At 44.2% G+C, this 16,224-nt stretch overlaps 2 protein-coding genes across 2 annotated transcripts; both read left to right on the top strand.

The window, feature by feature from the left end:
• The first annotated feature begins 258 nt into the window (after nt 1-258).
• Nucleotides 259-4,026, top strand: LOC105908890 (dual specificity protein kinase Ttk-like). Its single transcript, XM_031576486.2, has 11 exons — nt 259-280; nt 699-838; nt 965-1,051; nt 1,147-1,304; nt 1,785-1,936; nt 2,011-2,132; nt 2,261-2,329; nt 2,480-2,656; nt 2,784-2,877; nt 2,973-3,058; nt 3,615-4,026. The coding sequence occupies exons 1-11, from the start codon at nt 274-276 to the stop codon at nt 3,690-3,692; spliced, it is 1,170 nt and encodes a 389-aa protein (XP_031432346.1). The 5' UTR covers nt 259-273; the 3' UTR covers nt 3,693-4,026.
• A 794-nt stretch (nt 4,027-4,820) lies between these two features.
• cdc42se1 (CDC42 small effector 1) lies at nt 4,821-15,991 on the top strand. Its single transcript, XM_031576488.2, has 5 exons — nt 4,821-5,431; nt 7,900-8,129; nt 10,986-11,090; nt 13,480-13,559; nt 13,731-15,991. The coding sequence occupies exons 1-4, from the start codon at nt 5,332-5,334 to the stop codon at nt 13,546-13,548; spliced, it is 504 nt and encodes a 167-aa protein (XP_031432348.1). The 5' UTR covers nt 4,821-5,331; the 3' UTR covers nt 13,549-13,559; nt 13,731-15,991.
• Nucleotides 15,992-16,224: the final 233 nt, after the last annotated feature.

The raw sequence follows: 16,224 nt of genomic DNA, 5'->3' as shown, positions 1-16,224 counted from the left end.
TGCTAATTGCCTAGGCTGGCAGAAGGGACACCGGGAATGGTCTGGGCCAGACCACTTTGATAAAGTGTTTTTATATACTTAGAAAGTGCTTATTTTATTACCTAGTTATTTCTTTGTTGTTTAGAACCCTGAGGAATACTACGTGTATGTTTAAGGGTCTGTCTTGTCATTGTGTGTATTGTTTGTTTTGTTGTGTCTACCCCTGTGTTTAAAAATGGTGCTGGCCGGCAGGTATATATGTTCATTGCGCTGTCTGGTTTGGTTAGTCTTGTCATGTCAGGTAAGTGTTGCTATGTAGCATGGTGTGCTGCTGATTGTTGTCCTCTGCCCATATAGAGGTTCAGCAGGTTATGTGAACTTGTTGAACTGCTGATTGTTGTCCTCAACTCTTCTAGAGGCTTAGCAGGTGCTATTATGTATTAGACTGCTGAATGTTGTCCTCTGCAGATAGAGGCTTAGCAGATGATCTATCTGGAGACTGTTGCTTTTTGTCCTCTGCTAATTCAGAGGTTTATCAGTTCTCCAGGATATTTGAAGCATAAATAAACATATATTTTTGAACCCTCGCTCTGCCTCTGAGCTTTTCGGGCCAAACCCACATTTTTGACGGCAACCGAGGCTCGGTCCGTCACAATTAATAATTATTGCTACACCAATCACAGCTCTGAAACTATATATTTTGAATGCAAAACCACCAGGCCAGAAGTTGTTTGCTGCCCAGAGGGATGGACATGACGAAGTCATTGTGCCCCCCACAATACAGAGCATCAGCCAGAGCCAGGCCCCTCTCCCTCAAACCCCTCAGAACCAGGTTTCAAACGTTCAGCAGACACCTCAGGTAAAGAGTCCTATATCTTATATCCAGACATATAGCTTTGGCCTTTAAGCAGTTCACTGTCTTGATTTATTAGCCATATTGATGTTAATGTGGCTCCCTCATCTATCTAATGTCATTCTTCTCCAGGGATCTGTCTACTCATTTGAGTCCATCACAATCAAAGGCCAGCAGTTCTTTATTTCGAAGATGATTGGCGGTGGAGGATCTAGCAAGGTGAGCACTGTTCATCTCAGGTTCTGTTCTGTGATGACTCCTTACTGGCTGTCTCTACATTGTCCCCTTATTCATGAATTGTGGGTTATTTGCAGGTGTATCAAGTCTTTGATCACAAAGGGCAGCTTTATGCCATTAAGTATGTGAACCTGGAGGAGGCAGACGCCCAGACAGTGGAGGGCTACAAGAATGAGATTGAGCACCTCAACCTCCTCCAGCAACACAGCGACCAGATCATCAAGCTGTACGACTAGTGAGTTTGTGGTTATTGTTGTTTTTTGTTTTCAACATGTCTCAAGACTTCTAAGCTGGTACTATGTCTTGAAGGTGCAGTCTGGGATTTCAATGCAATACTCTTTTTATTTATTTCTTGGTGTCAAATTCAGTGAGATCCTTTAGCTCCGTTGAGTGTGTGCGGTCGGAAAAAAAATCTAGTGCTTGTACACAGTCCTGGCGCTGGAAATGGGATGCAAACATAGTGGTCTGGACTGAGCTATAAACAGCTAATCAACACATTGCTTTAGGAGCACGGAAGTGAGGGGTGTGATTTGATTGGGTGTAGAACTCAAATATTAACATCCTTTTGCGGATGCATCTTTAAGGGTCTAGGTCATGGGCTCATTTCTAGGCTGCACAAAATGAAAAAATAAATAAATAAAAATGTGGTCATTGATTGGACATGCATTGTTTTGAAACATTTTGGTAAGTGCTGTGTTTGCTTCTCTGGTTGCAGTGAGATCACAGACAGCTACATCTACATGCTGATGGAGTGTGGGGACCTGGACCTCAACACCCGGCTGCGCAAGCGCAAGTCCGTCAACCCCCTGGAGACGAAGGTCTACTGGATGAACATGCTGGAGGCCGTCCAGACCATCCACAAACATGGTGAATATGAGCTACCACCAGTGCTTATTGTGCCCTAATCATTTCATTATTAATGTAAATTTTACTGTCCCTAGGAATCGTCCACAGTGATCTGAAGCCAGCCAACTTCGTATTTGTGAATGCTTCATTAAAGCTTGACTTTGGCATCGCCAATCACATTCAGCCAGACATGACGAGCATCATGAAAGACTCACAGGTAGGTGTGTGTGACTGTGTGTGTGTGTGTGTGTGTGTGTGTGAGGGTGAGTGAGTGCAAGTATGTCATCTGGTACACTGATTGGGAGCCAGGCTGTACTCATGCATTCTGCTGTTGCTGTTTCTCAGGTGGGCACTCTGAATTACATGCCCCCTGAGGCCATCAGAGACACCTCATCCAAGCCAGGAACCTCAAAGGTAAAACGTACCTCCATTTTCAGGAAGGCAATTTGTGCATGTGTCCGAATGCTCAAATGTATTTGTTTTGGTGGACTCATCGCTGTGCCGTTGTGTAACCCAGGATTAAAGTGTGTGTGTGTGTGCGTGCGTGCATGTTTTCATCCTCAGATCAGTCCTAAAGGTGATGTGTGGTCTCTGGGGTGCATCTTGTATTGCATGACCTATGGAAGGACACCATTTCAGAGCATCACCAACCAGTTTGCAAAGTTGCACGCGATCATTGATCCCAGGTTTGAGATTAATTTCCCAAACATGGCTGAGAAAGATCTGTTGGATGTTCTCAAGGTGAGCTCTTGTCATAGTTTATCTTTGGTTGCTGTGATCTCTTTATTTTTGTCTCCTGCTTGTAGGTGTAGGCTCTTTTGGGGGGCAGTTAGGTGCTTTGTGTAATTATAATTCATCTCCATTGCAGAGGTGTTTGGTGCGTAATCCGAGGGAGAGAATCTCAATTGCAGAGCTATTAGAACACCCCTACTTACAGCTTCAGCCACAAGTTCCTGAACCTGGTATAGTACCCTTGCATCGCCTTTATATAAGCGAACATCAACATTTCCATTGAGGAGAGACTTCATTTTCTGCTTACGTTCCACTCCATTTGCAGAGAAGCCTTGCACTGATGACCTGAAGAGAATCCTCAATGAGCTGGCTGCCTTACAGTCCCCCAACAGCATTGCAAGGGCTGTTAGTGTAAGTATGGATTACCGTTTTGGGCATGAACTGATTCAAGGTCAGGGGATCTAGCCCAGAATGTGTTGAACCATGTGGGACATAGGCCTTCTATAGAACCTGTCAATCAAAATACTGGTATGTGTTTGAGTGATCACATGTAGCAAAACGTGACTTTGGCATTCTACGATCAGAGTTTACAGTCTGGAGGCAGGTCATTGAATTTGGGGACTAGAATTGCATTAAAAACGAGATCCACCAAAGAGTTGCATGCTGGAATTTACTCCAAACTGAAGCACGTCCCAGTACGCCCCCTACTCATTTGTGCCACACCCTCAGGAAGTGTTTAGGTTGAGTTTGAAATTGCCAGTGCTGTGAACCACATTCCCCACCCAAATTTAGTCACAGTACCTGTCTCCATCTCTGGCTCCATGAGATTAGTGTCCAAATAATTGTGGTGGTATTCATTTCTTCTGTTTGTTTGTTTGTCCCCCCCCCCCCCAGAGCTTGTTTGTTTTAAAGGCAAATGTTTCCATTTTTGGTTAACTAATGTTCAAATGTGCTCCTTCCCTCTTAGAACTTGGCAAAAATGTGCAACAGGGGGATGAAGTTGGATGTTGCTGAGTGTGCGAAAATGTCCAGAGTAAATGGATGAGGTGCAGTCCACTGTTCACCAACCACCTCAGGATTACGATTGGTCTGTATCTTGGCATGACCCCTCGCATGGACATGACATGGGTCATATTTATTGTCATGCATTGTACAGCTAGCTTTCACTCTAGTCTGGCTTCCATCTCTACCACCTACAACCTGTTTTAGCCCTTAAGTAGTTTTTCAGCAACAACTTCAACAAGCCCGTAACCTAGTTTCTGTGACCATATGTTTATCAAATTTTTATAGCCACTTCAGCACCTTCTCATCAGTGTTGTTTTAAAATGTTATGTTATACACTTTGAGAACAAAAAATAAACGAACCTTTCTTTGTTCAACGATCTTATTCCTCTTCATTACAAATGAATACATACCCAATAAGACAATTCATTACAATTAGAATTTTTCATCGGTAGAGGGCCCTATTGCCCTTGTTAAGTTCCATTTCATGAGAACTCAACCAGACACGTTATAAAGGAGCTTGGTCAGTTGAAGATGACGGGTCAGAGAATTTCGACAAGTTCAGCTTGGGACCAATATGTGGATACAGACATTTAATTTTCGATGCGTTTAGTCACACGTAGGCTACTGTCCAACGTTTCTTGTCCCCTGACTTCTCAAACCATTGCTTTCCCTTAAATTGTACGTTCCTGGGACCAAAACGTACATTGTGTCTCGGAAATGCAGTGCCTGTTGAAATAAAGGTCCTGTCAGACGATCAGCGGTAAATTTCCGTGTAAAAATGTAGTGATAATTGTTGTTATTCATACGTTTTATGGTTGTGTGTCGTATGAAAAATAAAAAAGCAGACGCTTCATTGCCTACACGGGCACATTCAGTTCGAACTTTTATTTTGGTCACATTTGTCTCTGCCTGCATTGAGGGAAAAGTCCTCTTGGCGCTTGTTCCATCACCAGTGTGCTTCAACGCCTCTGTGTGGTTACTCAGATTTTCAGAAGTCTCAGCTAAAGACTGCTGGAAGGGTGGATTTTTCCTTGCTCAGGTAAAGTTATTTAGTGTAACGGTTTTTATTGTACATCGCTTGGTAGCTACCTGGATACATGGGAATAAATGCAACGAGCGTTATGTTAAGTAAGTTTACGTTAGTTCTGATGTACTGCTGGTTTAGTCACTGAATGGTGACTGCTAACAGTTAGCTTTTTTATATTTCAGAAGCACTTTTCCATAATGGTATATTTACCGGTTAGAGTTAATTTCACTAAATAGGATAACTTTAAGCTACATATCGGTAGTCGGTGCGTTGGTTTTTTATTACACACACACACATTCTAGTTCTTCCTGTAGTTAGTTGCCCAAGAGTTTGCTATAACATTAGCTAGCTAACGTCAGTGTTTGAGCCAAACCGGGAGATGTCTTATTTATGTTAGGTGCGTTAGCTTCCGTCAGCTAACTACTTCATAGCTACTTGAATTAAAGTTCATACATTAATTCATCAATTTAGCAGTCTGATGATGAATCACACACTGCCTGGCAACTACATTCAACACCGTGTAAACGCTGTTAACTAATATTAACGTCACTCGATGTCATGCTGAACGTTTACTGGACAGTGGTCGTGCCCTGCCAGCTAGGTTGGCTAGCTAGATAACTTCACAGGAAACCAGCCATCGTCGACTTTGTGGATGTCCATAGTATGCCAATTAAACGTTAACCTTAACGTCACCTTCCTTGTAGACTATTTTCCTAACAAAAGTCTTCCACGATCAGCATACGTTATCCCAGGTAAATATACCGGTTTTATCCTCTTATAAACAGACTTTTTTGTGAACAATGAACGTTAAGGCAGTTTGAAAGTCTTAAACGTAAAATCGGCGTTCTTCTTGGTAAAGACCTGGTTTATCAGTGGTCCAAATGAATGTTCTCACAGTTCATATTTGACACCTAAATATTTACAGTAATTTGATGTATCATAACGTTAGCTGTTTCGCTGTAGGGAACCGAGCAAAAGTGAGCGTACCGAGAGCTTTGAGTCCGTGCACAAATAACGGCTTCAGCTAGGATGCTGATTGCCTTTTTAGAAGATAATTTTTTTGTATTAGAGATTGTTTGAACATTTCTAAATAACAGAAGGACATTTCTAGTAGAGTTTGAGAAAGTTCAAAAGACCTCACTTTTTCTTAGTCCCTCTGTTACCTCCTGCCCTTTGAGTACAAAGTCGAACTCGATTTGTGTACAGATGGCGACTATGTTGTTACATTAAAGTTGGCAGTGTGTCAAACTAGGGCCAGCTAGCTATCTTGTTAAGCCAAGGCATAAATTCCTCTCGCTGCTCAAATAAGTAACAATAGAAAAGGGATTATTGCTTGTGCCTTTTTCTGGGAAAGATACTAGCAATTGCAAAACAGGAGAACTGTGACAAAGCAGGAAGGAACCATCAGTGGTGCTCAGTCCAGTATTCAAGGACGTCTTTCACTGGTCGAGTTGTCCTGTTGAGGTGTCATAGTAAACCATGGATTTTTTTGGTAGTTTTACCTCGGCCTCTGAACACAGAGCACCCTGTGATGTATTCTTCAAACGGCACAGGGCAGCCTTAAAGTTTGATTGCATATTCTTCTCAGGTTTGCTGATATGTCAAAGTTGACCATGTAATCCCTCTGGTGGGTGTTTTCCTTTTAAAGAGGAAGTTAAATTACGTTGTTGACACTTAGATGACTCAGAGGGAACCGTAATGTGCCATGTGAAGATATATATATATAAAAAAAATGTCAATATTTTAATTTGCATATTCATTTGGCAGAAACCCTTATCCGATCTGAGGTGCAGTATAATGCACTTCAATGTGTTTGAGACTGGAAGAGTTATGAGACTATGGTCTTTGATTAAGTGTTATCAGTCACACTCTTCATACCATAGATCCTTGGTATGGAGATGTTGTTGTTGTTGTTGTTGTTGTTTTTTACCCCAATCATGCTGCGGTTGGGTAAAAGCCCTGATAAAGCACTGTTACCCCTAAAGGCTTCATACAGAAATGTGTCGTCACTGTTGTATCTGCTCCATTGACTCTGGGTTCTGTTAATTTCACGCCCTCTTTTTATGGGCCTTCCTTTTTTTTTGTTGGCCCCAGGGACAGATTCTAAGAATTGTTCAAATGAGCTTTAACAGTGTCAAATTCCAAATAGTCTCATGTGCATTTAGTAAATCAAGCATAACGGGGTATTTTCTTAACGGTTGGTTTTCTCCAGTACCACACCGTACTGTTCTAACTAATGTTGCCTGCCATCGGATAGTGGTAGCCTATCTCTGCCTTCCATAACCTCTCCTCCCTAGTACTGTGCCAGCACAGTTTAGCAAAAACAGTCTTCGCAGTGTTTGCCTTTGCAGTTAAAAACCTGTCTTGCTCTGGCACAGCTTGTCGCCCTTCCCCCTCAAACTCACCCGTGCCAGCACTGTCTTATTGCCAAGACTCCGTAAATACCATGCCCCTACGACTGAACACTGAGCAGACCAGTAGCCTTAGAAACCTGTTGCTCTAAACCAGTACCTCATTCCCACTCTCACCGAAAGCCATTTATTTACCACTATTTTACTGTTATGGGGTCATGTGGGAATGGGAGCAAAATGGTAAAGTCAAGATGTTAATCTATCCCCTGGCAACCTAGTAACATCAACTGTCATCTGGCACGGTTTCCGATGGGAATTTGAATGAACGTGTTCAAGAAGGGCAAGGGTTGTTTAATGTATATCACAAGCTATTTAACACCATCGGCAAGGAATTGTGATCACTTTGAACCCAAGACTGCCTTTTGGTGAGCTGATTTTGAGAAATTTAATTTTGCATCAGAGATGGCTAGGATTGTTCATAGCTAGGTAACTGGCATGAGGCCTCTCGTGTTTTACACGTCTCGCGGAGGTTTGTGTAGTATCTCACACCCGTGACGTTACCGTTATGGAAGAGACTGAGTGGGAATGAACATTATGTTTTTACCTGATTCATTCATGTCTGTATGTGAAAGAAGCTCAGGTGACCTAGATAGTGGCGTAAATCTAAATGTAAGTGAGCACTCTGAAACCCAAAAGGTGAACTGTTGTAGTTTCATATGGGCCCTGTCTTGTGCCCTTTGGCCTTCTAAATGGAATCTGCTTGTGCCTCTACAGGTCCTACAAGAGGTAGCAGAACCTGACAAGCGTGTGGCTGAAGGGGCATTCAAAGAAGGATCCAGAAGACAAGTTTTTTTTTTTTTTCCCCAAAGGATATCCAGTCAAAAGCACAGTCACTGGGGAACTATTGAGGACCGAGTCCACGCTAACACACCAATCTCTCAACACGGGAGGCTCTCCTAGAACCAGCCCAGTCGCCGAGAGGTGTACGACAACGGCCGGCAGGGTGGCGAGAGAGAGCCAGGACGGGAGGCGTGGGGCGCCGGGGATGAGCGAGTTCTGGCACAAGATCGGCTGCTGCGTGGTCGCCAAGCCTCCGCCGGTGAGTTGAACCACCATTTTGTTTTCTTAGGACATTTAAGTGTCGCATTACAGCGGCTCTGTTACAAAGGGTTGTGTTTGAATGCATTTAGCAAATTTTACCTGAAAGCTGCAATTAGGCAATGACGTCACAGCTTTGACAACAAAACCTCTCATTAAGAGCTTCCTGTTATAGAGCATCATGCATTAAATTGAACTTAATCCAAGCCGTAATTATGTTTCCTTTTAAACACCCTCTTAATCTAAGCAACAGCCTATTCAGTAAAAGTGTATGTCGTGTTCCAGTGTGTTACTAGGACCTGAACCCTTCATTATGGTGATGTCACTCCAGAGGCATGCAAGTAACTCAGCAGCAGTTGTCATGGGAAGGAAACAGTCAATGGCGTTAACAGGACAGTAGAGATATGAGCAGTCAATGGCGTTAACAGGACAGTAGAGATATGAGCAGTCAATGGCGTTAACAGGACAGTAGAGATATGAGAAGTTGAATTTAGAGCCGTTGACCTGCATTAGAGTTGCTTACTATTAGATTTGTGGCCATTGAGTCCATAAACACAAGAGGCTGAGATTACTGTGGGGCCATGAAGCAGACACCGCTGGGAGACAGCCAGGCAAATTCAGAAGCTGGTTGTATACTCTCCCAATTGACCTTCCCTCCCCTCAGTGGCCCCTCTCTCTAGAAAGGGCCTCCTCCCGTGAGCGGAGCAACCATAACGCAGCAACGAGGTGAGGAGGCCATGACACCATCAGCTGAATTTGCAGATGACCCACATACCAACGTTGAAGTGTTTCAGGCGCACAGACGTGTTTTTGAGAAGAAGCATGAAAACTCGAGACATGAAACACCAGTTCTACAGAGAATGCTCTGTCATCAGGAAGCAGTACATTGCTGACTACAGAAGGTAGCCCTGTGTCTTGAATATGGGTTGAGAGTCTCATTTTGGTTTGGCAGTACACCCACTCAAAGCTTTGGCAGTGATCTTGATTTGGTTTGATTAGAAAAACGGCTTTCACTGGCAGCTTTTTTTGAATGAATTTTAGTAGCTTTCAGTAGAAAGACTATCTTTTCATCTCAAGCTTGGGAAGCAAACACTGTTTAACCACTGCTTTAAAATTGGCACTCCTCCGCATAAACAAGATGTCGATAACATAACATAAATACTCTGTTTTCTTCCTAAAATGATTTTGGTTTTGTACTTGGAAATTTGAGTATAAACAAATTGGAGAGAATATGGTATCTCTTTGTTGGAGAGGGGGAACAGTTGAGCCTGGTGTGCTGTGAGAGGAGCTTCACCAGTAGACGCGAGTGTGAGATTGTGGGGGTCATGGGGCCCTCTCTACCTGTGTCTCTGGGCCAGCCTTCACCACAGACCCACTCTAACAATGAGTCGCAGCTCAGAGGGGAAGCTGGGCTTCTGGGGTTTGTTGGGAGTGAGCTCATTCTTCTTCCTCCCTCCCTCCTCTTTTTTTATTTTATTTTTAGTCCTCCGCTTACTCCATTGTTGGGATAGGACAAGGCTAGGCTGGAGCTGGCATTAGGGCCTGTGTGGAAAAGAAATCCCTGAAGATTTGGCCCCCTCAGATGGTTGGATGAGTCACAGGCCCCGCCCTTGTCTCATGCATTTCCTTGGATTTATTTGTGTGTTGTAGGACGTCAAAAGTTGAGTTTAGCCCAAGAGGTCAGTGCAGCTGGACTCCTTTCAAATGAGTTGTGTGAACGTGAGAAATTAGGGGGGAAAATTTGAAGGCCGAGCTCTGGTTTTGAGGACCTCTGTAGTAGTTACACTCATAACATGGTGTGTTGTAATGAATTGGGCTGGCTCTTTCTCTCGACTGACAAGTGATGACAAGTGCTTAGTATGAGCTCATAAAATAACTATGGTCTTGGGGAACGTTCAGACTTTCCGCTCGGTTCCTACTTGTATTCCTCCCCATGTTTCTCTCAAAAGCTGCCTTGAAGCTGAGGCTGAAACAACCCTGCAACTTTAGTTTGTTTTTTTATTTGTGGAGGGACAGCTTTTTATAGATGACTCCTCAAAAGGAGCCCTGTAATCCACGGTGTCAGCTATAAAAGTCTGGAGGAAAAGAGGAAAAAGAAAAACCTGTTCAACACAACTTTCACCTTGAGGGACATCCAATCTACCTCTTAGTAACCTGGGAGACTTTGGCAGAAGCTGTAGCTGTAATGGAGAGAATAGAGAGTGCAAAGGAAGCAGGTCGAATATTTGCGCAATATGACACGAGTGAGAGTGGGCTTGGTAAAGGATATCCTCACGGCTGTGATTCTGCCGTAGGCACGAGGCAGAGTACCGCAGGTAATCACAGCCTTGAAGATATCCTTTACCAACCCCACGAACACGAGCGTCACTTTGCTTTTAGACAACAGTTCTGTTCTACTACCCACTAATTACTTTTCAAGACACCAGATTGTGTCTTTTGTTTGTGTCTGTTTTGGTTATTCATTCTCCACCCAAAAACTAGTTCCAACCTGAGTACTGAGTGTCATTCTGCAGCCAAGTTGAGTGAGAGAGGCTGCTTTTTGCACATTTATTTGTACACTCACCTATCGTCATGTTACGTTCCCTACAATTCAATGGTTGAAGTATATGAAACACAGAGTGATTTACTAGTCAGTGTCAGAGTGGGATGCCCTTTTGTCCAATCAGAAATTAATAAATCGTTCACATGCACTCAACAGAATGTAGCAGATACTTCTGCCCTGTGTACCAGTGAAGTCATGTGTTTTTATCAGGACTTCTAGGCCTAGGCATCTGCACTCTCGACCTTGATGTATTGAGTGCCACGCTCTTCCAGTGAGCTGCCTGAAAATGACCTGCCTTTGTTTGCTCTTTTTCAGAAGAAACGACGGAGGAAAATCGACCGCACCATGATTGGAGAGCCCACAAACTTTGTCCACCTGACCCACATAGGCTCTGGGGAGATGGCTGATGGGATGGCTCCGGTAAGAACACGGTCGCCTGGCAGGGGGTCTTTAACTAGAGGTGCACAACCTCCAGTACATTGAGGCCATACAGTGCCTGTGAATCACCTGTGGTACAGCAGGGCGGCCACCTCCTGCTCTGGGATATTAAGGGTTTACCTCCTACAAAGCTGAGTTTGAAACACAAATGATGTGAGTGTGTTTGGAGTTAGGACAGGCGAGCAGGTGATGAAAATCATTGTGGCGCGGCATCTGGTATTCCCGTCTTTGAACAGCGATTACATTTTGGACGTAAGGTACATCCAATCCAGAGAAATGTGTATCTCTCAGTTTCACATTGAAGAGCACGTCAGAGGATATGGGTTTCTCGTTCTGACACCACGGCACCTGAGTCCAAAAATTGGTGGCTTCAATGTCTGTTTCAGTTCATCATTTTTCACTTGCATTCATAAGTGGGACTTTCCACCTTTGCTGTCAAGAATCCCTCTGTTTGTCAGTAAATGCAAACGAAAACCGAAGTGAATGGAAGAACTCCCCTGTAGGATTCCCCTAAACATCCTAGCCTCAAACAGACATCGAACAGCAGCAGTAGGGGTGGATGCCCTGTTTGGGGGCCTGGTTCCCCCGGCTCTTAATCCAGCTAGCTGCTGGGTGAGTCTCCTACCTGGGCAGAGCCGAGCAGCCTGCGACTTGCCTGGAGGAATGTTGGCCGGTGGCCTGCTTGAGCAGAACACAACCTCTCCGGGACCACAGAGAACACGCTGAGGCGGGGTAGGGGGGGTAGGCTCACAACAGGACTCGATGTGCCTCTCCTTGGGATTGCTTGGGCGTGTTGTTGCTTCCCCCCCTGCCTCTTGCTATTTAGGGGCCAGAGTGTTGTGCTTATTGGGCATTTAAGGTCACATGTAGTGTAAATGGCCCCTCTCTTTTTAACTCGCTGGCGTTTTTAAAGTTCCTGCTTTTGTTTTGCGGATCCTGGTTGGAGGTGGGGGGTGGGGGGTGGGGGGTCGGGGGGGTTGGGGGGGTGAAGCAGGTTTGCTGGTGTTATTCAGCCTCGGGAGAATCTCACCCCTGCCCCCGGTGTTTCATGACTGTACTTCTACAAAAGCGAAACCAAGCAGGAAGGAGCACAAGGAAACAATGCGCCAGTCAGGTCGTAAATTGACTCGCGCTGATAAACATTTATCTACTCAAATGGTGTGCGATTATGCCAATCATAAAATCCGGCCCTCTTTGAGAGTATGCTTTTGAAGGACGACGGCAGTTGTGAACGGTGGCCACAGATGCCCTTTAGTCTGGGGGATTTTATTAATGGCAATATAAGCCAGAAAAGATCTGACATTAATGACGCGTGTGGCTGCTGGAACGCAAAATAGATACAGGGCGTACTTGAAAACTGTTCAGCTGGAAGTGGCTTGTCCCACAACAACTTGGCTCTTTGTGCCTGTGTGGACTCATGGGTCCTTCTATATTCACATTCATCCTGGCATCATTACGCCATTTTATGGCTCCGTAGTGCGTTACGTAAGCCCAAGTCCACCAAGTTCCCCCCCGTGGGAACCCACGCCCTCGTCGTCTGATTAAGTGGCCGCAGCATTGAGAGCCCTGTGCCATCATGCCTCACCGACTCCTTCAGCCATGTATCAAAAGGAGCAAATCTGCACCTGGCCTTGCGGTCTGTTTGCGTCCACACCCATTTCCCTGCTATTAGCGTAGCCTACACACTGTGCTAATGTGTGGCTGTCTCGTCAGGCATGTCGCGCGTGTGTTCAGTGCATGTAATGTGGAAGTGTCTGCGGATGGCTGGCTGGCTGGCGTTATCAGGTGTTGTGTCGCTTGACTAAAGCAGGCTGTTTATCTGCTGTACATAATCCAGGTGCAGATGGCACTGTAGCGGCTGTTATAGTGGGGCCCGGGGAGCTCGTTTTAACATGAATCGCCATTGTGAGTTATGTAAAGAATATGACACAATGCTGAAAGGAGGCTGTATTTCCTGCGAGGATGCCATAAATCACACACACACATACGCACACACACACATGCATATACATGCATGCACACTCAGAACATAGCCCGCGTATACATACACGTAGCTCACTTGTGTTGTAACGGGAGCTGTCAGACATGGGTGTGTCAGTGCGCAGCATGCAGAACTTGAGGGACTAGTTGGAGCATGACCGTGGGAGAAGCGGTTTCCCAGCCCAGGCTGCGAGCGCTCTGCCTGCCCCCCCCCCCCTCCTGGTTCTTCTCTAAAAGGAATGGTATTACACACGGCGCATCAACAAGTCCCGAAACCCAGTGTGTGTTGTCCTGCCTAAGAATGTAGAAGAAATGTGGTTGCGTAGAGACACAGACTTGGTCAAAAGCAAAGAGTACTGATTCTGTCTGTCTGTCTGTCTTTCTCCGCCAGTCTGGACCAGTACAGCAGCAGATGAGGTCGAAGGTGCCCCATAGCAATGGCCGCAACAGCTTGTTATAGCCATCTAGCCTGTGAGTACCTTCATTGATTATTAATTATTCATTTTTTTTCTTCAAATATTGGTCCATTGGTTTTTGGATGTATAAAAACACTTCCTAAATATGTTGCCATTCATAATGTATTAAATAAATGTTTTAATGATGTGTTGGTACATTATTGACTTGTATTCATGTGTCCATCAGGCCGTGTGGAGGGTTATTGGGCATGTTCCCCCTCCACACCAGAGCAGTTTCCTCATGGAGACCTGACCTCTGACCTCCCCGTGTAGCACTTGGCACACCTGCAGAAGAGACTGCAGCTGCTGACATGCAGTCTGGCATTCGTCACTTTCCGCAAGATCCATGTGCTACTCATGCCAAAAAAACAAGGACTGCTTTACCCAGGAATTTTTTTCCTCTCTCTCTCTCTCCACTTTCTCTATGGTCCACTTTTCAATACAAGAGAGACCACCTCTCTGTTTCTTTTTTTTTTTTTTTTTAAGTTAAGGATGTAAAGTACCAAAAACAGGACACTTTTTAAAGCGTGATGAATTATGTGGATGTGTGTGAGAAGAAGGGTGTGTGTTTAGGGTGTGTGTTCAGTTTCTTCTATGTATTGATACACTGGCTGTGCTCACCTCATGTTAAAGGCCTTAGAGTCCCCTGCTGCCACCCTACATCAGTACAGACACAGGCTCATCCGCTGGCCATTAGCCCATGCTACACTCACATGTGCTCATTCTTGGACAGAGCGGCAGATCAGATTTATCTATCCCCAGTGACGGGGGTCACCACCTTTCTAAATGTTTAATGACTTCCTTTTTACACTTTTTTATTTTTTTCTTCTTTTTTTTTTTTGTAATCTTATAGCAGTTTGTCATTTACCTTTTGAGAGAAATTATATATAAAAATAGGCTATGTCATACTCTAAACTAAAATGTTTTAAAATAACACGGGCTGTTCATATGGACTGCCCCCTGCACTGGTGTATCTTTTAGTCTTCATATTGTCTCTGGAATCCCGTGTCACAAAGTGAGAGAAGGTGGCTTTGTATGTGATGTATGTGTGGGTGTGTGTGTGTATATATCTTCACATGCGAGAAAGTTCTAGTTGATGCTGTCTGTTTGTGTTTGTGTTTGTGTCATGATGAATGATAATGACGTTCCCTCTGCTTTCACCCTTTGCAGTTAACACTCACAAAACAAATATTGCCAAAAGGCTTTATCTATTTAGTGTTATTTAATTTTACATTTCTTGCATGTACCGCAGGTATGTTGTTCCAAACAACAATATAGAAAGGACTGAACACTGGACAGTCTCCACCCATGTGACCTCCTTCAGGGCTATATGGTGTCTGCACTCGCTTGCATTGTCCTCCATCATGTTCCACTGATCTGAGCTACACTCTAAGCCAGACCCCACCACTGATTAAGGAGTCACACAGCAGTCATACAGATATAGTCACACAGACCCATTTGATGCACCTGATTGACTGAGATTTGTATGACACATTTCGCCTCAAGTTACGTAAAGCACCTTTTAATGCTTTTGCTTGTGCTTCATGACTGTTGGAATTATTAACAGACTCACAAATTGCATTTACTAGCTTTGGTTGTCAGTTGTTGTGATTGACATTGTTTTATTAATGCCAGTTTAATCTGAAACACCAATGGTCATTATTAGTATGGTCCCTCATCAATTCCATGTCTTTAAAGGGTTCTCAACACAAAGGCACTTCTCATACCCAAACGTTAATATGCTAAAGATTCCATCTGAACACTAACAGAGGAATGGTGCCCTGCACAGACAGACTTGTTTAGGAAGCATAGGAACATTCCACCACAGGCAGGCTTAACCTGTCATAAATTATTGTCACCATGGTGCGGTTCAAATTCTATAGTGCCTTATTTTCTTTCCTCCAGTTCTCCAAGTGATTTGTAGTTAAGGCATTGTAATGTATTTTTCTATGGTTGATTATACTGTACTATGACCTAATTGAATCATCTTATTTTAGTGGTGCACTAAACTGTTGAGTGTTTGTCTCAGTCAGAGTGTGAGGATGCTTCAGGCCCAGTACAGGCGCCTTTTCATCCCAAGTTGTTTGGAAACGCTGTCTTGGAGACCTGGAGCTGACTTTTTGGCTGCTGTGGGCTTTTCACACAAGCTTCGGCAGTCACTGTGAAGACCTCCAGAGCATGCATGAGTCAGAGTATAAATCGGTCCCAGAGACCAAATCAGCTTGCGGGGGGAAACTTACAGGGGTTTCGTGTGGCCGGTTCAGCCAATGTCTAGTTTTATAACCACGCGGCCGAGTATTGGATCTGTTCCTCCATTTATGTGTGCTGTAAGAAAGTTAGTGAGGTTTGTGACTGAGTGAAAGAGACAGGTTTACGGCCTGTTGAGTTTGGATTTACTTGTGGCTGTATGGCCTGTTTGCTTTTAATTAATACACAATTTTTTTTCCATCTGTGACTTTGTCTCTTTATTGACTGATTCTACTGAAGCGTGGATAAAGTGTGTTAATAAGCAGAAGTTGAATGCTTCATTTGGTCAGTCTGAACATCTCAGGGAAAACCCTCTGCGTGAATAATGAGCCTAGAACTTCCCCAAGATGTATTCGTGGAAAAAGTTAGTCACCCACCATCAAAACTGGCCCATTCTCAAACATTCAAATAAAAACGGTTCAAACGAGCTCAGG

Source organism: Clupea harengus, chromosome 11 (genome assembly GCF_900700415.2).
Source record: "Clupea harengus chromosome 11, Ch_v2.0.2, whole genome shotgun sequence".
Taxonomy (NCBI): domain Eukaryota; kingdom Metazoa; phylum Chordata; class Actinopteri; order Clupeiformes; family Clupeidae; genus Clupea; species Clupea harengus.
The sequence above is the reverse complement of the archived record's forward strand: the minus strand, read 5'-3'. Positions and strand labels throughout refer to the sequence as shown.